Raw genomic sequence first — 23,595 nt, 5'->3', positions numbered from 1 at the left:
TGATTTTGAATCAAAGTTTATTGTAAAAATATTTTTTGTGATTTTGGTTATTTGCATGTTTTTGTTTTTTTTAATTAATATTAAAAATAAAACTAATGTGACAATAAAATAAAAGCGCGAGAATTTCGTAGTGACGTTGGATCACCACAAAATCCCTTAATCTAACCTAATTTTTTTGCAATTTTTTTCAATATATAAAAGCATAAATAAATAAATAAAAGGACACATGCATGATTTTTCTCATTTATATTTACATTGGACCTAAATACATTATAATTGCTGAAAAATAAATGACAATAATTAAAATGCTAAATAGGAATAAAATGAAATGCAAAATTGCTAAAAAGAAATAAAATGCAAGAAAATAAAAGGAACCGACAACCAAAGGGACAAAATTGCCGAAGGGACTTTTCCGAAGGGACAAAAAAAGAGGGAGAAGAAAAGAATAGCTCATCAACACAAGCTAAATGAGGGAGAAGAGAGAAACGTTCTTTGACAACTCAAGAGAACTTTTGGTGTGTGAAATTGTGAGGGGTGAGGGTTATATTTATAGGTGAGGAGGTTGATGAAAATGAAAAACTGGTTTAATGAATTTTGATGGTGATTTGAATGGTGTTTAACGGTGATTTTTAAGAGAGGAATGTGAAAGTTGACACTTGGAAAATTTTGGACCTTGGACATTTTATTTTTGGACCTATTCTAAAGAAAATAAAATAATAAAAAAAGGTAAAATAAAATAACCTAAAATAAAACAAAAGGATAAAAATAAAAATAAAAATAAAAGATGGAAATTAACTAAAATAAAAAACTAAAGATAAAAAATAAAAAAGACTAAAAATAAAATAAAATAAAAAACGGTCCCGAAATCGAACAAAAAATGAGGTATTTTAAAATAGCTCTCTGCCGAAATTTTCTTTGAAAAGTCGAAGAATATTCCGGGTTAGAGGACATGTGACAATAAGTCCTTAGGTCAAAAATTGGGGTATGACAGATGTCCCTATTTAAGTTTCTTCGTCCGAAGACTTAAAGATGGAATCTTTGATTTGACGGGCCGAAGAGACTTAAATACAAAGTACGCCATTTTTGACCTAAGATGCTATGAAATGCTTGTGAAATGCTCGTGATGCAATTATGAATGCAGGATGGCAAATATGACTTGACTAGGACGAGAAACAACGACGGGATACCCGAATTCGTTGAAGAAAATGGGACTCGACTCCACTTGGGGTAATGTAGTTTCACTGGGGAAAATGGTTGTCTACTATCTGTATGATAGCTGTATGAAGACAAATGATAGGTTTTACCTGCTATCGATATAAGGATAGCTTAATCGAGGTAACCTGTAAGGAAGTGAAATGTTGTCTACTGTAGATGTAAGGACAACTTAATCAAGAGACAAAATAGGCTTTGAAATATTGTCTACTGTCGGTATAAGGACAACTTAATCGAGAGACAAACTGGCTTTTACCTACTATCGTAGTAAGGATAGTTGTATGAAGGTAAGATGAAAAAAGACATTGTCTACTATCTGTAAGATAGCCTTATGAAGACAAATGATGTGGATTACCTACTACCCGTATGATAGCCGTATGAAGGTAAGATTGAAAAGGACATTGTCTACTATCTGTAAGATAGCCGTATGAAGACAAATGATGTGGATTACCTACTACGTATGATAGCTGTATGAAGGTAAGATGAAAGAAGACATTGTCTATTATATGTAAGATAGCTGTATGAAGACAAATGGCAAGGATTACCTACTACCCGTATGATAGCCGTGTGAAGGTAAAATGGAAGAAGACATTGTCTACTACCCGTATGAAGACAAATGACATGGATTACCTACTACCCGTATGATAGCCGTATGATGGTAAAATGGAAGAAGACATTGTCTACTACCCGTATGATAGCCGTATGAAGACAAATGACATGGATTACCTATTACCCGTATGATAGCTGATGAAGGTAAGATTGAAAAAGACACTGTCTACCATCTGTAAGATAGCTGTATGAAGATAGATGACGAGATGTTTTGAAAAAAAACTTATCAATTAAGTCCATTCCTTTGTCAATTAAGTCCCTTATCATATGAAAAAAACATAGAAACATGAGTATAATTGAGAAACTTTTGACAAAACATAGAATATTTTGAAATATTGTCATAAGTTTCTCAATGAGACCCATGTTTCAACATAGAATATTTATCTTTCCTCATTTAACGCATTCTGAATAATTTCCCTTTTCTCTTGCCGTAATAAATTGTCATTTGCCTCTTTTTAAAAAATTAATTGTCACGTTAAAATATCAATATTTACTGGCCATTTTAAAAAAAATCATTTATTGAAGTATTTTTATTTTCTATTTCGATTAATATACCCTTATTTATTGAATTTTATTTCACTTAATTCTGCATTAACTACAATTAAAAAAATAATTTTATCATTAAACTCAACGATAGAGGGAGTAATAATCAACAGGCGTCCTTCCCACTATAAATTAACCCTCCCATAATTCCATATCATTTCATATTGTTGTGTAATTAACATAATACTAGTACTAAATACACAATGGAGACCAAGAAGATTGTTGCTTTTGTTGTTGTCCTCATAGCAGCCAGCACCAGAGATATACCACTTGATCACCAATATCATCAAAACCATGTTGAAAGTCCAGCCCCAGGACCAAACAGTAGTGATGCTGTTTCTTTTGGTTCAATCCTTGGTGCCACTCTCTTCTCCTTCATTGCCTACTATTTACATATTCATGCATAAAACACACGTGTTTATGTTTTGGAAGAATTTGGTAGAGATAAGAAGTATTTTTATTCCTCTCAAAAAAAAAAAGTATTTTTTTTGAAGGAAAAAAGGAAGTATTTTTATTGCTCAACCCTTTTTAGATAACATTGTTTAATTAGGTGATGTACCACGTTTTTTTTATAGATAATATTGTTCAATTATGATGTAGTAGCAAGAAGAGGTTATGTATCTCCTTATATTATATGATTTTTTATTTATTTTTGAAATAAAAAAAAAATCAATTCAATTCCGATTCAATTAGACTATAGTGTAATCGTCTTCGTAAGCTTAACTAATACATGCAAGGTTCAGGTTCGAACCCCGAACACCACAGAAAAAAGACTATAATGTAATCGGCTACATAAAAAAAGACTAGTGTAATAGCGATATATAACCAATCAATGACTTGATCAATTTATTGAATTAAATTTCGGTCGTCCGATATGTAAAAGATTTGTGGTGGCCGAGTAACCACAACTAGAAATCTATAATCGATAAATTTGTGAAGTAAACATGAAAAAGTACACCAGCCCTTAAATTCATCTACCTTGTTTGTAACCATCTAGATAAAAAAACACTCAAGCACCTAAAATCATTTTTAAGCATCAATTGCTCTTGGTTGTCTACCATGGATCGTGTGGTCTTGGTTTGAGTTCGGTAATTTAGAAATTAAAAAATAAAATAAAATCTACTTTTGATGGACCGTCAAATCAAAGGTCGGACAATAATGCATTGACTACATTTTTTTTTTTTGAAAGGAATGCCTTGACTACATGAATGCTTATTCTACGTAAGTTCATTTTTAATCTTACAACAAGAAGCGTTGAAATGATTTTACTATAGTGTTTGAAAAATTAAAAATAACATGTGTCTTCTTTAAAATTGATTGCTATAAACGTGTGCATTAAGGGTCTGTTTGATGGTCAGGATAGGATAAAGATATGATAGGATATGATGCAGGATAACGATAGGATATGATATAGACAGGATAAACATTTATAATATCATATGTTTGATGCACAACTTGATAATGACTTAATAGGATATAAATCATAATAAAATGACAAAATTATCCTTGTTATCATCTTCTTCAAAAAACCAGATCTTAATAATATAACCTTAGAAATATCATCTTCAATATTTGTTTCGTTGCATTCCCTCAATATTTGTTTCTTCCCCAAAGCAATTATGTTAAAAGAAACCACTGGAATTATAAATTTTCATTTTTATTAAAAACAAGTATCTGCAAAATTATCACAAAGAAAATTAAGAAAGAAAAATTAAGGATGGATAATAACTAGATGCTAAATCCATTATTTAATCGGTGGAGAATATTTTATTTTGGGTTGGTATGATTGATTTATTTTATTATATTGGTGGATAAATTAGAAAGCAATTTCCAATTGAACGTGAAGAAGAGAAAGAAGCAATTAGGCGCAACAATTTCAATCAACCTACGATGGAAATGTTAATGAATGTTTTCACCGTCTCTCTTTCGATATGAAATTAGGGAAACAATCAACCTAATAAATCAAATATTCAAGGAAAAAAATCACAATATTTAAACAAAAAGGAAGAAGATGATGAGCGATTAAGATGAAGATGGAGATGGAGGGAGGTAGGCGAAGGTAGAGGATAGGAGAAAAGACAGATTCCGAGAGCGTGGGCAAAATAAGAAAAGGGGATAGGATATTTCTAACCCTGCCTATACTTAGGATAGAAAATACAAAGGCTTGATTGATTGCTAAACGTGTGCATTAATCATTTGCATGTATGTTCTTCTCGTTCTAGCTAATCGATTTTTTTTTTGGTGGCCGGGGTTTGAACCCCGGACCTTGCATATTTTATGCATTGTCCCTACCAACTGAGCTAAGCTCACGATGACTTCTAGCTAATCGATTAGCACATCAAATATCGTGTATGTTTTTTTCCGACCAAAATATGTATTCTTATGTTGATCCTAAGACATCTTTTACTTTCACTTTTTTTTCCTTTTAAATTAATTTGAGCCTACTAAGATTATTGCATCGCATTGCAAATTGAGATTGGTATTGAGTGAAAACATGGTAATGCACATTAATATGGTTAAACCATGTTTGAGTTCAACATTTTTCTTGTAGGAATATATAGTTTGCTCCCCTTACACTTATTAAAATAAAGCATAATATTAATTTCCCTAGAAGAACAATGTAAGATATAAATTCAAAATAAAGAAATAATCAATCTAATTATCCATATCTGTATCATATTAAAATAACTTTTACCATTATGGTGGGGTAGCAATGGAATGGAACAACACTAAAGACCGTTAATTTTTACCAACATTCAACTATCTTTGAGAAGGAAACACAACAAATCCTGTACTGCTCACATATAAGAAGGACTAATACAGAGTCTCAAATATCTGTGTTTAATCTAAGCATTGCAATGGAATGTTCTTTTTTTTTTTTTATTTTTTTTTTAAACACTATCCCACAAATTAAACAACCAATCACAAAGTGACGCAGTAACCCAAAATAACCAGAATGATAGATGCTTCGTGAACCGATGACTGAGAATGTTTGTGTCCATATAAAGGAACACAAAACAACTGGATTTTTGTGTCCATATAAGAGCACTGAAGAATGTTTTTCTCCTTTGATGGTCCATTTGCCTAGACTAGCCTGGAATATAATTTTAGAGGACGAGAAGAGAAAGAAACAGTCGAGTGGTATTTCCTATTGGCATAGACGATCAACTGATGGAAAATTACCTGGAACCCCACGTGCCTATATCGACCAAAATCATATTTTTAACAGTTCCATAATGCTTCCAAGCATCATGGCAACGATGAATAGTTCACTTACTATGTGGTCACACAAAAATTTCATTGTGACTTTTTCCATTTTTCGTCTCTTCCAACTTCTACAATTTGCAAACTAGTAATAAATGCAGGCTACGGCATAAGAATTGTATAAAGGATTGCAATTCTTGGATTGGTGTGGCTATGGAAGTATGGAACTGTTGGAACACTAGTTAATTCTAGTGAAGAAAATTGGAAAGAAAAACACTATGAAAAACTAGTGTGTGGGTGTGACTTAAAAATGTCCCACATTGAAGGGTCACCCCAACTAGTAAGTGTTTATATATGGGAAAAGTGACCTCTAAGGGTGTGCCCTTGGGGTACCCAATTTTGTGAACAGGTGAACGCTTAAAAAAAATTGATATATATTTTTTTGTCACTTTAAAATGTTAAATTAATTAATTAATTAATTAATTTTTCATTATACGAAAGCGTTACGCGTAACAAATTGATGTGTTACATTCCGACCCGATCCAAACCCGTATCCAGAAGCTTCCGGATATTTCCAATTAAGAAAACACGTTTGCTTGAGGATTAAGCAAACTTAATCCCCAAGTCACGCGTAAAACGCGTTTGCTTAAGGATTAAGCAAACTTAATCCCCAAGTAACTCTGCCTATAAAAGGAGAGCTCGCCCCACTCATTCTTCACACCGAAAATTCACAGTTGATGCTTCCTGTGTTTTTTCCTCTCTTCTCCCTCCGACTTGTTTTTAACAAGTTTCTTCTGCTTCTACTCCTTTCTGTCCCTTCGGTATTAAGAGTGTTCTTAAGACCATAGTCCCTTGGTCTTAAGTTCATAGTCCCTTCGATAATATATGATTCTTCGGAATATAGAGTACTATTAAGATCATATTAAAGAATGATCTTAACAGTATATATATATTATTTTAAAGAGAAATGGTGGTATCACCATATTTGAGTGGTCGTAGTGCCATATTCATGTTTTGGAGAAGTTAGAATGGTGGTAACACCATATTTGAGTGGTCTCAGCACCATAATAGAATGGTAATAATACCATATTAATTTGAACGGTTTCGAATAGAGCGGTTACGTACCGTATCGAGTGGCTTCGATCAAACGATTGAACCATATTTTGAGGGTGTAATTCTCGAACGATTTTTCTACAGTGCAGTAATTAATCGAACAGTTGTAGCTGGGCTTGTTTTATCCTGGAGGCGGCGTGGTTGATAGTCTACCTTGCACAATTTTGGGTAGTGCCACGAAACGTCTTAAAGAGAGCGACCTGGTCGTGACTCAACCTAGTAACAACTTCGGTAGATGATAGAATTTGGAAATTCAAATTTAACAGTTTGGAAATCCAAAAACAACAATTTTAAAACGTTTCTATATGCTATGTCTACCGAAGAAGTTACATATTGAGGTTTAAGGATAAATCAAGCTATAGAATTGCATCTTTCGACTGAAACGATGAAGTATTTGTTGTTTCTAATAACAACGCTAAAATTCACCGAAGAGCAATGTTGTTATTATTTGACATTAGAAGCCATGTTCGGCAAGGCTTGTTTACTTTAAATATTGAATCAGAACACGTTGCTATTGAAAAAGTCAGCACTTGCAGCAAATCCTATATTGGTGACTATTTAAGATTGGATGCTAATGGACAAACGATTTCTGAAGATGGAATTGCTTGGCATTCATTCGGTTGTCACTTTAAGTGGAATTGCTTTGTACTACTTTGAAATAACAATTTGAAAAAATGCGCAGATTTAATATTCTTAAATTTGTGTCCTTGGTTAATTGGTTGAAGGAACTAACATGATTTTAGTTCAAAGGGAGTGCTAAAATTCGGAAGTTAGTTACTCTAAAAATAAGAAAGAATCTGAATTTCAGATTTCTATTGAATAAGACTGAGTTGACTCATACTTAAAAGAAACTTGTGTACCATGCATTCTTGTGGAAAAAGATTGCACTTTGATGGTATGTTAAAAATTAAATTCTCCTTCTATTTTATTAGTTGTGTGATTTTAATATTTGACATATCAAAATTGATCATGAACAAGTGTTTAATTTTAAACTTGAGTAACTTGGACTTAATTCCAAAGTTATATAATTAGACAATTTTATTTATTGCAGTCAAGATATATGAACCAAAAGTTCATATAAATCAGAATTTAGAGAATATGAATCTCTAAACATAATAAATTATGATATGTGTTAATTTGATGACACATAATTTAGAAATGATAAAATGATATTTTTATCATATTTATTGATGACTGTGAATTTTGAAAAATAAAATTGATATGCTTGAATGTTCAATTTTTTATAACGAAAATTGAAATTTATAGAGTACCCAAGTCTAAGAACAAAAATTCTAATTAAGAAATTTTTGAAGAAAAGACAATCCAATTTGTCTTATTTTTGAACTTGGGATTGTCTGAACTATACTTAGATTCTGGACCCCAAGAGAGTTGAACTCACTAGTAGAGCCTATGAATATGTATTCATCGGGTATGCGATAAATAACGAAACATATAGGTTTTATGACCTAAATGTTAAAGTGATCATAGAATTTAAAAGATGCCGAATTCTATGTAAATATTTACCCCTTTAACTAAAGAATAGTGGGGGCACTAGTGGGGGCTCTAATGGGAGCACGACATTAGTGGGGGCAAAATAAATTTCCCTTTAAAAATTAAGAACTAGTGGGGGCACTATATCTAATCACATTCATGTAATTAGAAATAGTTATGAAAACATCATACAAGATGTTATAGAACCTCAAGGAGGTAAGAAAGCTAAAATTGCTAAAGAGTATGAACTTGGTTTATACATTGGAAGAAGATTCATTAAGCCTTAAAGAAGTTATATCCTCATTGGATGCATAATCATGGCAAAAGCAATAAACGATGAAATGAATTTTCTAGAGTCTAACAAAACATGACACTTGGTTGACTTGTCTCATAGTTGCAAAACCAATCGGTTGTATTTGGATTTTGAAAAAAAAAAGAACTAAAACCCGATGGTACGGTTGATGAATACAAGGCTTTCCTTGTAGTCAAAGGTTTTAAACAGAGAGAAAAATATAGACTTCTTCGACATTTATTCACCAGTCACGAAAATCATATCCATAAGAGTACTAGTCCCTTTAGCCGCCGTTTATAACTCGATAGTACTCCAAAAGGATGTGAAAGTTGCCTTTTTATGGTGAACTAGAAGAACAAGTCTATATGGAACAACCTGAAAATTTTTGCAATTCATGGACAAGAAAACAAGGTCTGTAAGTTAGATAATTATTTGAATGGTCTAAAATAAACTCCTGAGGAATGACATGAAAATTTGACATTCTAATGTTATCGAATGAGTATAAAGTGAATGAAAGTGACAAATAATATTTGCACGATCATATGTCTCTATGAAGACGACTTGCTCATATTTGATTTAAAGATTCATGTTATTAATTATGTGAAATCATTGTTTATCAACAACATTGATAAGAAAGACCTAAATAAAAATTGAAGTAATTCTTGGTTTCAAGATTACTAGATCAGAAAAGATAACTTTTTTGATAAATCTCACAAAGTTGAGAAGATCTTAAAGAAATGTAATTATTTCACCGTAAACTTGCAATCACATATTATGATCCAAGTGTAAGAACACTTGAGATGGAAAAACAGAATATACGAGCATCATTGGCAGCACTTAGGTATGCCACTGAATGTATTAGATCCGACATTGTCGATGTCGTGAAACTCTTGTGCAAGTTTACTAGTAGACAGATGGGAAGCATTGCCATGCTATAGAAAGAGTCATGAGGTGTCTTAAGAAGACTATGACTCTAAGATTACTTCACTAGGAGTAACATATTGTACTTAAATGGTACAAGATATAGAATTGAACATCTTTCAGATGAATATTTAGTGACTAGTGTTTGCACATTGAGCATCACTAGAGGAGTTGTTTGTTAAAACAAATGATATTGACTCAGTCCACTATGGAATGAATTTGAGATGAGAACACTAGAGAAAACTAGTGAAGAAGCAAGTTGGCTAAGATCCTTGCTAGCTGAGATCCCTCTATGGGAAAAACCGTTACCTGCTGTGTTAATTCATTGTGATAGTACCGCGGCTATTGCAAAGATTAAGAATTGTTATTACAATGGTAAGAGACGACAGATAAGGCGAAAACATAGCACGATTAGAGAGTGTATCTCTAAATGGAGCGGTTAGAGTTGATTTTGTACGTACGAATGAAAACTTAGCTAATCCTTTGACGAAAGGACTTAATAGAGAGAAAGTCCAAGAAACATCCAGTAGGATGGGACTAATGCCTATAGCCCACAAGTGATGGTAACCCGACCTACATGACTGGAGATCCCAAGAAATAGGTTCAATGGGTAAAAACAAGTCATGAAGTGGTAGAACATGCTATGAGAGAAAGAATATAGAAAGCATGATCCTGCAGCGAAAGAAGGATGAGGTAATAGTAACTCTTAATGAGATCTATACTCTATGTTGAGTGGGGCACACAGCTACAGGAGTACCCTTGATAGACTCACCTATACGAATGTGGAACTTAGGCCAGTCCTATGGAATTTCGAGGCAGAATTCCTAGAGCATTCGTTAAAACCGGGATACACGTGCAGGGCCTTAAAACGCACGGGCTTTTAGAATACACCTATGAAAAGGTTTGTGTGTGGATTCTATGTCTGAGATAGAGTTCAATGCTGTAAGCAACTCTTGTTAAATCAGAATACCTTCCACTATGCAAAGGTTCAAGTTGTTGGCGACACCTTTGTATATTAGCAAATCTTATGGAAACGTTTTACGTTATTTCTCGAAACCATTTTGAAGTCAAGTGGGGGATTGTTGGAACACTAGTTAATTCTAGTGAAGAAAATTGGAAAGAAAAACACTATGAAAAACTAGTGTGTGGGTGTGACTTAAAAATGTCCCACATTGAAGGGTCACCCCAACTAGTAAGTGTTTATATATGGGAAAAGTGACCTCTAAGGGTGTGCCCTTGGGGTACCCAATTTTGTGAACAGGTGAACGCTTAAAAAAAATTGATATATATTTTTTTGTCACTTTAAAATGTTAAATTAATTAATTAATTAATTAATTTTTCATTATACGAAAGCGTTACGCGTAACAAATTGATGTGTTACATTCCGACCCGATCCAAACCCGTATCCAGAAGCTTCCGGATATTTCCAATTAAGAAAACACGTTTGCTTGAGGATTAAGCAAACTTAATCCCCAAGTCACGCGTAAAACGCGTTTGCTTAAGGATTAAGCAAACTTAATCCCCAAGTAACTCTGCCTATAAAAGGAGAGCTCGCCCCACTCATTCTTCACACCGAAAATTCACAGTTGATGCTTCCTGTGTTTTTTCCTCTCTTCTCCCTCCGACTTGTTTTTAACAAGTTTCTTCTGCTTCTACTCCTTTCTGTCCCTTCGGTATTAAGAGTGTTCTTAAGACCATAGTCCCTTGGTCTTAAGTTCATAGTCCCTTCGATAATATATGATTCTTCGGAATATAGAGTACTATTAAGATCATATTAAAGAATGATCTTAACAGTATATATATATTATTTTAAAGAGAAATGGTGGTATCACCATATTTGAGTGGTCGTAGTGCCATATTCATGTTTTGGAGAAGTTAGAATGGTGGTAACACCATATTTGAGTGGTCTCAGCACCATAATAGAATGGTAATAATACCATATTAATTTGAACGGTTTCGAATAGAGCGGTTACGTACCGTATCGAGTGGCTTCGATCAAACGATTGAACCATATTTTGAGGGTGTAATTCTCGAACGATTTTTCTACAGTGCAGTAATTAATCGAACAGTTGTAGCTGGGCTTGTTTTATCCTGGAGGCGGCGTGGTTGATAGTCTACCTTGCACAATTTTGGGTAGTGCCACGAAACGTCTTAAAGAGAGCGACCTGGTCGTGACTCAACCTAGTAACAACTTCGGTAGATGATAGAATTTGGAAATTCAAATTTAACAGTTTGGAAATCCAAAAACAACAGGAACCTAACCTTTAGACATGAAGAAACATTTTCTGCACCCAAGAATCACCATAGCGGTTGAAGGGTATACATGTGAACTTGAAAAGATAGATAGCTACTTGAGTACTTGGTGCTTAATAAAAGTAGTAATATAAATCTTCCTCATAACAACAATGCAAGAAATAAAGTCAAAATAACGAAACAAAATGATTAGATACTGAATTGTTCTTCCTCTCTGAAGACTACAACCATGACAGTATACTACTACCAAATTAAAATTATCAACGACATTTGGTAAAAAAGCATCTATCTTGTTATCCTTATTTATATCAATTCAAATTAGCTTTTACCATTGTTATGAGTATTAATAGAATGGAATGAAACAAAAATAAAGATTTTGATTTTTAATATTAGACTAGAGGGATCACTCAAAACTGAGTACAGTGAATAACACAAGTAATATTGGTTTGTGAAATAATGTATTTTTGAATACGAACAAGCAAAGAAAATCTAAATCACAAAAGGGATAACTAGTCCCAAATCTTTGTACATTAAGTTAGGTCAGTGCTAGAGAGAACATAAAAATTATCCTACGCTCAATAAAGCAGTTTGAAAGACGACGAACCAAGATGACATAGCAGAATTCATAACCAGTAAAAAAAAATTCCCTACATTCATTTAACAGTAAAATATTCACCTCCTTCTCAATTTCCCACGATCATAACCTGTTCACCTCCTTCTCAATTTCAAAATTTTTACATGATTAGCATTTTTTAAGGGTAAAATATATTAGCATTTCTTTCTTCATTTTGACAAGGTGAGTGAGAGTGATGGTCATAGTGGTGAAATTTAATGTGGATTTTGGTTGTTGCAATTGTGGATTTTTGTTGGTATTGGTTACTGTTCTAAGCTTTTTGAATGGAGGATGTGAGTTAAAATAAATGATGAGGTTAGATGAGAGTTCTATCTTGCGTGTTTATTTTCTTTCTACATATCTTCTTTCTATGGGACTTTCGTTCTCTTGTTTTCAGCCTCCTTTGCTCTGAATCTTACTCCTATTTATAGTAAAAAAGCTAGGGTTAAGGTATGAGAAAGATGTCAAAACTTAGTGAATAAAAATAAAGTGTTGCTCTGCTTTTGATTGTGCTAGGACATTAAGATGGTGCCAAAATGCAAGGTGGTGTTTGTTGCAACGCAGAGATGCAGTGTGGTAGAAATGCATTGACTGTAATATTTAGAGGTATAAATAGATAGAAACATGAAAAAGCAATTGAGAAAGTAGAGTTTGAATGATATTGAAAACGAAAGATATGACTTGTTTTAAAAAAAGAAAAAAGAAAAAGAAAATATGTTTAGAATTAGAACTCAAACTTGGGTTGATCATTTGCACGCAACTAAAGCTTAAACGGGTTTGGGTCCAACTAAGGATTAGCAATCCCCTAAGAGTCCTGCTCTTTACCCAAACAGTATTGCTCAGTCCCAAAGTAAATGTCAAAAATACCCCTACGCAAGTTAAGTTGCGCTAGTGTTAAATTTGCGTGACTTAAGTCACGCAGCGTGACTTAACATGCGCTAGTGTTAATTTTAGCGTGACTTAACTAACGCAACGTGAGTTAACTCACGTAGCGTGAGTTAACTCACGCTATTGTATTTTTTTCAATTATGTTCAACCTGCTCTCAACTCTCAAGTCTCACCTTTTGGTTCTCTCTCTTCCTTCTGTCTATCTTTTCACAATCATCATCTTTCAAGCTCTCACCACCACTTGTTATAGTATCAATACCTTAATTTGTTTTTCCATCAATTTTTTTCTTCTTCTCTCACAAAACCACAACAAGTTCATAGTAAAAAATGGAAGTGTAAGTTTTAAGAGATAGAAGTGGTAAAATGGAATAGATGAATTTAATTTCATTTCGGGTAGTTATGAATTTCATCAACAAATAATAAAGGGAGAAAAATATTATATGAATCAATTTTCTTTCAATTACTAATTTTTATCTGCTGAATTTCTAATCGAATGAATTATATTGATTTCTTCTTCCACTTCTTTTCAAATTATTTTGAAGCTTCATTTTCTTCCCATTTTAAAACCTATGGGTATTTTAGATTCTTCTTTCTGGGTTCATGTTTGCTGGTAGCAAGTAGGTGAGTGTGATGATGTTTCAATAAGGATAAAAAATTGAAGAAGAAGAGAGGAATAAATGAAAAGGTTGCTCTATCTACAGAGGATGTTTATCAAAATCCATTTAAGACAGTAACATATTTAAGACTGTGATTGCAATATCATTGTGCCGCTTAATGCAATATTGTTACAGAGGATGTCTTATATTTGTTGCCCACAAGCCATGAAAACCAACGTGAGTTAACTCACGTTGGGATTTCAATGTGATTTTTGCAGAATTATAACTAACGTGAGTTAACTTAAGTTGCGTAACTTAAGTTGCGTTTCTGTTATAACTAGCGCATGTTAACTCACGCTACGCATGTTAAGTTGCGTAGGGGCATTTTGGACTTTTACTTTGGGAATGAGCAGAACCGTTTGGGTAAAGAGCAGGACTCATCCCCTAACGGGTTGATCAAATGCATATATTTCAAGACATTCCACATGACAATTAGATTTTTTCAATTTGATACTCTTATTGGCTAATGTTATTAGCAAAAAATACTTTAATGCTCGGGCACAATTCAAGAAACAAACCTTTGAAGCTGCATGATCAACTAGCAGTATTTCTAGCATAGGTGCAACTTTCTCATTCTGAATGATTTCAGAACTGAATAGTATAGTCTCAACTCAATACAATTACAATCATTAGTTGAAGTAATTAAACCGCATTTAAGTGTACTATTCTAGTTTTGGAAGATAGCTTTCAGAATAAGTGGCTTTTTATTTGGCAAAGCGAAGAGAAAATGATTTACAGTAATCATCTTTTTAACTAATTAATGAATGAGTTGTTATTGCTTATCTGCTTTTATTTTTAATGAATAACGTACCAGAACAACAAAAACAATAAAAAGACTAAAAACTCATTTAGCCAAAAAAATACTATACACTCATACATAGGAAAGGCGACAAAGTTCCAATCAGCCAACAAGGTAAAGCAAATAAAATCAAAAATAACATCAAAAGTACAACCAAGACCCATCAAAATTAACCAATGAATGCTTTGTCGCATGGTTGACTTCATGAAACAATGCTTCAAAGAGTAATGATCCAACTATCCGGGACATCAGTAATTTGATTTACCAGTAAGAAGCAATGATGTATGGTGTTAGAACCATCTACAACAGACCCCCCGGCAACATTAGAATCAGACTCCATGTCAATTATGCGATAATGAAGCACAAAAGCTAACTTCAGCCTCTTAATCAATTGTGTTATAACAACGCACAAAAGCTAACTTCAGCCTCTTAGGCATAGCCCATAACTCAGCCATTGCGAGGGTACAAGCACCACGAGAATTCACATAACCAAACCGAAAAATTTCTATTATGACCGCGAACTAAACCCCCACAAACCGCTTTAGCCCCATGAGTAATCACAACACAGTCTCCATTCAACTTCATACATCCATGATCAGAAGGAAACCAGCATTAGGAGAGGGATAAAGACAAATCTTCATTGGACTGCGAAATAGCAGCCCTTTGATGACTGATCTTAAGGAGTAACACTCCAACTGTTGTACTAGAGTTGTAGAAAATCTTCTCATTCTGATCCATCCATAAGCAATCCAACGCCACCAGAGATTCGGCCAACCATCTTCCTCTTGACAGTAGTGGCTCTTCAATTTATTCACCATCCAACTATTGATGTCATGCACAGAGAAGTTTGAGGTTGTTGATGTTTATCTGGACAATAGATATCAACTCAATTGTACCTGTTTTTCTAGTTCTTGCTAATTAATTAGTACAACAGATATTGTGGTAATTGAGGTCAAGCGTGTACATGCTATGTATTTCTATGTTCATAATCTCACATTTTTAAATTCGAGTCTACTTAGATCATTGCATTGCAAATTAAGTTTGGTACTGAATGAACTTCTAAAAGTGTTGTTGTATTCCACACTAATACAGTTAAACCATGTTGGAATTGAACATTTTTCTGATAGTTTGCCTACCACAAACTTAAACACATATTTACTCGGTTTAAACAGAATTTAATACAATCAGGTGTTTAAACTTATGTATTACCCAATAGAGCGAGGGATTTTATCAATATATCAAATAACCACAACTGTGTCACTCTTATATACATAAACTGATATTGGCTACTTCTAAACGTAATATACATAAAGCTTTATAATTTCACCATTGTTAACCTTTGTCCTGACTCGGTGCCTTAGTAATTGTTATTTGAGAAGATTAATTGGACTGCATCAGTTCCATACAACTTTCAAGCATCATACCAACAATGAGTCTCACAAGAATTTCATTGCGACCTTTTCCATTTTCCGCGTCTCTTACAAGCTTCCACAGTTTGCCAACTAGTATTAAATGTAGGCTCAGTCCTAAGGATTGCAATTGTTGGAGTTGGCTGAGGCTATGGACTATGGAGCCTAACCTTTAGACGTGAAGAAAAAACTTCTGCACTCCAACCAGAATTCACCACAGCAGTAGAAAAGCACAATCCTCCCTAACTGCAGCATTAATTTTCCGCTGTGGCATACATTGAGGACAAAAGAAGTTTATTTCAATTGCATCCTATAAGAATATCAGAGGGATCAGCTATCAAAACTTTGGAAAAACACATTTAATTTAAATAACACAGCCAAAAGGTAACTGGACGCAGGTTGGTTATCTACCAAACATTCACTTTTCATTTGTCTTCCTGCACACATAGGTAACTGGACTCATTATTCCATGGGATTTCAATTAGGGCTTTGAAACAAACAAGCATCAACTGCTGCTAGTGCTACCTAGAAGAAATTAGTGAACTTCCTTAGGCCACCCTATTACTTTTCACATTACATTGGCCACATGCACAAATAGAGAGTGTTCACTTTTTGTTGCAAGTTGCTTTGTCTATATATCTATCTCCACAAAAACACAAAGGAAAGAATAATGGATCACAGTGGGAAGCAAGGAAAGTAGTTCTTAACTCAGCTAATATTGATTTGTGAAATAATTGGATTTTTGAATACGACCAAGCAACCAAAACCAAAATAAAAATGCGACAATCCAGTCCCAAATTTATGACCACAAATTCAGGGATCATGCTAGAGAGAAAGAAAGTTTTACTCTTAGCAAAGGAATCATTGAAGATGACGACCAAAACAATGTCGTAGACCTCTCATCTTTGAGGTTCCAAAGCGCCATGAAGTGAGTGACATGACCGCCGTTTGTTGTCACCTCATGGCCAAGAATCGCTGTTGATCCATTACCTTGGGGCTGCAGTCTGCACAACCTTATCTAGAGACAAAGGAGCTGGAGGGCAATTTTAAACCATCACAATGTTCTAGAAATTAAGAAAACGGCACCGGAGGGGGAGAAAAGCCACATTTTCTTTAACTGAGAGTACTGATTGACAATGAAGATCTCAGTCGTTGATAATATTATGTATTGTATCGTACAAAGAAATTTGATGGTACATGAGTGGGGGACTTAGTTAGGCTCTCACCGTAGAAGCTGCCATCAATTATGCCCTTATATTTTAGTTGTGTTTAGGACACAATACACCTTGGTAAGACTTTGACTCATTAAGTTAGCTTTCTAATCAACAACTGTATGAGAAGACTGTACCTCCATTTTGTGATAGTATACCCATCTGCTGTTATTGAAGTGCATTCTCTAAGGTTGACTCAGCAAATAATGACAATAATTGACATGCACTGTGACTCAAGTCCTCCTTCCTTTTCTCGCACTACCAAAGGTGAATAACGGTAAACTAACCAGACCTCTAGTAACATCTTCATTCCACCTGCCTCAGGAGAGCGTATATCTTTCCAACAATCAGTTCCGCTTCAAATGAAAGCGAAAGAAGGCAAACAAAGTTGCTAAAAGCAAGAGTCTAAGCCTGTGTTTTCTTCTACAATGATACACTGAAAGTAGCAATTCAATGCTAAAGAAAGCTCCTATTGTAGTGCACCACTACCAATAGTCTTTGCAAGAGCAACTACCATCCTCAAAACAATGAAACCTATTTGAATCTCTCACTATTATTTTTCTTTGAACAATATTTGATATATATTTCATTGCGGTGTGACAGTCTACACAAGTTCTTAAATTTTTAAAAACCTTGATTGGAGTTCCTGGTGGAGTTGAAATGATTCCAAAGGCAACAGCAAGCTTCTCGCTATGGTAAAAAATGTTTTGCTCTTTCTGCTCCTCCTCCACATCATGTAGCACAAAATTTGTGTCTGGAACATAGCCTTTTTCCTTCATTTTCTTCAAGAGTTCTCCCAAGTATTCATGTATATCACTTATTTTGGGGTGAGATGTATCTCCTACTAAGAACACGTGCACTTGTCTTTTAATCTCAATCCAGCTCTTACCTGGCTTCTTTACTATTCCTCTATTGTCCATATCATTTCTAACCTTGGTTTCCTCACTCCACATACCAGCATTAGCATATATATTAGCCAGGGTGATATAGGTAGCTGGATTCTCTGGTTCTATCTCAAATAATGCTTTTGCCGCTCTTTCAGCTAGTTCAATGTTCCCATGAATTCTACATCCTCCAAGGAAGGATGCCCAAAGGAATTTATCAGGCTTCATGGGCATGTTATCAATAATACTCTCTGCCTCTTTGAATCGTCCAGATCGTGCCAATAAATCAACAACACATGCATAATGATCTGCAGTATGCACCAATCCATGCTTCTCCTTTACTGAATGGAAATACTCCAACCCTTTATCCACTAATCCCGCATGGGTGCATGCAGAAAGAACCCCCACAAAGGTAATTTCATCAGGCTTTGTACCCGATCGAAGTAGCAATTCAAAAAACTGAAGAGCCATGTCGGGTTGACCATTCTGAGCATACCCAACAATTAAAGAAGTCCATGACACCAAATCTGGACGAGGCATCTGGTTGAACACCCTTTTTGCGATTTCAGTGTTCCCACACTTCGAGTACACATGGACAAGAGCACTCGCAGCAAACGAACACGGGTCGTACCCTACTCGTGTCATGTACCCGTGAACCTCCTTTCCCATTCGTTCGGCAGCAAGATCAGCACATGCATTCAAAACACCAGCAAATGTATACTCATTTGGTCTAACACCCGACCCCATCAAGTCTCTAAACAAAGAAAATCCCTCTTTCTTTCTTCCATCTTCAAAACATCTATGAATCATGGTAGTCCATGAAACAACATCTTTATCAGCCATCTGATCAAAAATACCCCTAGCTTCATTTAAACTCCCACATTTTCCATACAAATCCAAAAGAGCAGTCCAAACAACCTCATCCAATTCCAACCCACTCCTTATTAAATACCCATGAATTTCCTTCCCACGACGCAAACTTGGTATAGCAGCAGCAGCCGCCAAAGCACTCGACAACGTAAACATATTACAATTAGAACTCTCATTCTCCTGCATCATTCTAAACAAATCCAAAGCTTCCCTATATCGACCCTGACTAACATAACCCGATATAACAGCATTCCACGAGAAATTATCTCTATGCGGCATTTCATCAAACAGTTTCCTCGCTTGGTCAATCCTCCCCACATTAGCATAACCAGATATCATAGTATTCCAAGAACACAAATCCTTTTGAGGCATTTCATCAAACACCATCTGGGCATCAACCAAACTCCCACATTTGGCATACATGTGAATCAAACGATTGGAAACGACAATGCCGGGGATAAAGTTAGAAGCTTTGGTGTGGGCATGGACTCTTTTTCCGAATTCAAGTTTTCGGTGACGGAGACAAGCGGCGATGAGAGTGGAGTAGAGACGAGGAGAGGGTTGCGGAATGCGGTGGAGGTAATCAACGGCTTCTTTGAGGCGATTCTGTTGACAGAAAACTTGGATGATTTCTTCGAATTTGACGTTTTCGGAATGGTGAGAGAGAGTGAGGTTTTTGTGGAATTGAGAGGAAGATGAAAATGCTCTACGAGATGCCGCCATTAGAGAAAACTCTTTTCGTTCCAAATTGATGCTAGTTTTTTGTGCTGAAGAAAACTGGGATTAGTGATTCTCTCTGTTAATGGTTTGGTTAAAAAAACAAAAAAAAAACTCTGTTAATGGTTCGGTTTAGGAAGGAAAACCGAACTGAACCCAACCAATTTTACGGTTTAGTGTACCGATTCAATGATTTTGAACCCAACTGAAGCTGCATTTACAAAAGACTGAGTAATATTTCGGGTCTTGCTAATCAGTACTCTAGATACACTTTGAAGACACTCGCTCGTAGTACCGAATTGAGATTTGAATTTGATACATAGGTGTATGAAAAAATTAGGTGTATTTTTTATTTGTATGGCTCTTATATATCATTTTTTACTACAACAAACTTTAAAATATAATTATGAATATTTTTTTTTTCGTAAATTAGGTATCATTTGCATGCAATTGCGGAGGGTAATCTCTCGAGTCTTGTGGAATATAAATGGGCGGCAACCTCTTCCTTAAAGTTTTAACGCGACTGCATGCCCAAACTTAAATTCTAACCAAAAACCTGATTAAACTAAAAGAAACCAACATCATCTCGTCTAAACGTTTTATTTGGATAAATCATAAATAATTTAGTTAATAAACAAAAAACACCCAAAAAACATTTCCCATTAAATGCTAGTCATATTTCTTATCATCAAAATGATATTTTCTTTTACAATTTCTCTTAACATCTTTTTTGTTAAAGAAGGAAACAACAATCTGGACATTGAGAGGTTTGCATTCTTTTATAGAATCCTCCTCCTTAGTTAACACAGCAACAAAAATCCACTCATGCTTTTCGGGTATTGTATGAGGTTATCATAATATCGAACTTAGGAGATTAGGAACAAGTAAATGTAGGATCCATTGGCGTTCGAAGAACAGTGTGAGATTGACCGTTGAAGTTGACAGCCAGGTTACTATGACTAAATGGGATAGTAAAAAATTACATTCACCAGAGAGTAAAAACCTCTTAACATGCTACTTCAGTCCAATTCATCACAAACATTCTCAAACAACCCAATATATTAAGAATTAAATAATTGATATAATATTTTCAATTACTTAAAGCAATTCGTAAACTTCAACATTTTGTACTTGTAGATCTTTATATGCATGTGGGATTTACATGATATATACAAATATACTGTTGAAGCTTCCTATAAATATACATGTGAAGATATATTCTTAACTGAAATAATATAGTTTACTAAAGAAACTGTGATACATGAGGTTTGGACTATGGTGTAGAAATAATATGGAGATTCATAAATAATAATGTAGTAAATTTCTTTAAGGTTATGTTTGAATTGATAGAGAGTGATCGAATAGAATGTAATAGAGTGAGACAAAACTTGGTTTCATTGTCTCGTTTTGTAAAAAAGGAATATACAGTAATTGAATAGAGTGTGATGAAATCCATTTTATCCAATACCACCCATTCATTCAATTTTTCATTCTCCCAATTTAGAGTGTATCCAATGAAATGGAACATATTAATACTAAAATAAGATCTTTGCCCCTATTTTTTCTATTTCATCAGCTGCTCTTTATTTTATTTTCTTCTCTCTTCGCTTTGTCACTAGTTATGGGGAGATCAAGTGGATAGGAGTCTCGTCGACAATGTCTGACATAGGCATATACCGGCAAAGCTGTCTCTATTCGTGTGGAGACTTCTCCGTAATCGACTTCCGGCTCGAGACAATTTGTTACGGAGGAACATACTTCACGCCTCAGATTCTTTGTGTGTGGTCGGATGTGACGTTTTGGAAACAGCGCGTCACCTCTTTTTAGCGTACGATACATCACTTTCTTTACGGTCTTATGTGTCGAATTGGTTAGGCCTGTATTTGGTGCCTCCTTATGAGTTACGTGATCACCACCTTCAGTTTTGCTATATGGCGGGACTTCCGCGGTGCACTCATTCTTATTTGAAAGGTATATGGTATGCTTGTGTTTGGACGATATGGAAAGAACGGAACAATCGTATTTTCCAAAACGAACCATCACACCCTTCGGTTCTTATTGAGAAAATCAAGATCAATTCTTTTTTGTAGATGAAAGCAAAGCATATACTCCCTCCGTTTCAAAATGAGTGTCGCTTTAGCCAAAAAAATTTGTTTCAAAATGAGTGTCGCTTTCAGTTTCCAATGCAATAATAACTTTTTCTTTTCAATTGTACCCTTCAATTAATACTCTGCACACCACTTCCAAAATATTACTTTTAAAACTAACCAATAGTTAATAAGGATAATTTGGTAAAATAACTATTCTCTTTCTTTTAATCATTGCATTTCTTAATATGTGTGTAAACACCTAAAACGACACTCATTTTGAAACGGAGGGAGTATCTTTTAATTATTGTTATTATGATTGATGGACACATCTGGTCCTTTGTATAGGTGTTCAACATTAATTTATTTTGACTGTTTTCTGGAGGTGTCATTCGTTATTTGGCACCCTGTTTATGTAAATATTGGGCGGTGATTCACTTTTCGCACGTCTTGTGCAGGGTGTTTCACCGATGTTATTAATATATCTCATTTTAACTTGTGCAAATTTTTATTTTTTTTTATTATGTTACTTAAGCGTAATAGTACTAAAAAGATTTTACTTATGTTGATTGTATCACGTTAAAATATGGGATCTTATAATTGTCTTAAGCTATGTTGGTTTTGTTTTTTGAGTCTTAAGCTATGCTGGTTATAGACGAGTGGTATGCTACTAAGATTATTTCCTGAATATTATTATATCGAGCTAGTTAAACATCCTCTAAATGTTCATCTTAGACCATCCAACATATACTGTTATAGAATGGGAGTGTCAACTAATTTGCTATGTTGGTTTCAAACTCAGAATTATAGGTGTCCATGAAGCTTTTCCAAACATATTCTATTCTTATTGTGGATTCCAATAATCCATGAAAGTTCTTTCTCTAGGCCTTAGTTTTTCCTTTTTCGTTTTTGTTTAATCTCTTGTAACAAAAAAGCAGAGTAACTAAAAAATAAATCAATTTCCACTCATACTAAAAATGGAATATAATAATCAATAATATTATTAATAATCAAAAGTAACAAAGAGTACTTAAGGAGATCAAATAATCAAGGGATAAGTATGTGATTCGTCCCTGCAAATAGGGATCGCTTAAAATTTCGTCCCTGCAATCGCTAATCCTTTTTTTTTGCCCCTGCAAAGTTTAATCAGTTAAAAATTCATCCTTTGACCCAGTTAATCACTGTCACGTTAGCAATTTACCAAAAATGGCATGGGAATTGACGAAAATACCCCTGGCTTATTTTTTTTCCTTAAAAAAAAATTTCAAAATTTTGAAAATTTTTTTTAAATTAAAAAAAATCTGAAAAAATAATTAAAAATCATAAAAAATTTCGGACAAAAAAATGTTAAAATTAAAACTGAAAAAACTGAAATTTTTCGGAGAAAAAATTGTAAAAAAAAAAATTCGGGAAAAATCTGGAAATTTTTTTTTGAAGGAATAAAAAAAATAAGCCAGGGGTATTTTCGTCAATTCCCATGCCATTTTTGGTAAATTGCTGATGTGGCAGTGATTAACTGGGTCAAAGGACGAATTTTTAACTGATTAAACTTTGCAGGGGCAAAAAAAAAGAATTAGCGATTGCAGGGACGAAATTTTAAGCGACCCCTGTTTGCAGGGACGAATCACATACTTAACCCAATAATCAAACGAGAAATGATCTCAGAACAATAGCTTCATCTGCTTGACAGATGGACTTCTAATACAATCAACTTAATTAATTTAATAATAATAAAATTTTATTTAATATTAATAAAATAAATCACACCACACACTTCCCTTCCCAGAGCCTATAAAAAACAGACTTTGTGCCCCATTTGTGTA

General features: G+C 34.3%; 1 protein-coding gene across 4 annotated transcripts; it reads right to left on the bottom strand.

Annotated features, from left to right (window-relative positions):
* Positions 1-15,709: 15,709 nt before the first annotated feature.
* On the bottom strand, positions 15,710-19,753 carry LOC146919105 (Pentatricopeptide repeat (PPR) superfamily protein). Of its 4 annotated transcripts, none has more exons than XM_085712350.1 (2): positions 16,851-19,753; positions 15,710-16,313 (listed from the first exon to the last, which is right to left on the bottom strand). In XM_085712350.1, the coding sequence occupies exon 1, from the start codon at positions 19,689-19,691 to the stop codon at positions 17,700-17,702; it is 1,992 nt and encodes a 663-aa protein (XP_085568476.1). In that variant the 5' UTR covers positions 19,692-19,753; the 3' UTR covers positions 15,710-16,313; positions 16,851-17,699. The 4 variants fall into 4 exon arrangements, with proteins under 4 accessions (XP_085568476.1, XP_085568477.1, XP_085568478.1 ...); XM_085712351.1 differs by having other exon boundaries at positions 15,710-16,268; XM_085712352.1 differs by having other exon boundaries at positions 17,352-19,753.
* Between the last annotated feature and the right edge of the window lie 3,842 nt (positions 19,754-23,595).

This window comes from Medicago sativa, chromosome 5, assembly GCF_051527215.1.
Source record: "Medicago sativa cultivar Bolivia chromosome 5, Bolivia_mono, whole genome shotgun sequence".
NCBI lineage: Eukaryota > Viridiplantae > Streptophyta > Magnoliopsida > Fabales > Fabaceae > Medicago > Medicago sativa.
Note: the sequence above shows the minus strand (reverse complement) of the source record. Positions and strands in the feature narration are given on the sequence as shown.

What these genes read in the sequence shown, in the direction of transcription:
- LOC146919105 (XM_085712350.1), bottom strand. Translation starts at nt 19,691, where the DNA reads ATGGCGGCATCTCGTAGAGCATTTTCATCTTCCTCTCAATTCCACAAA.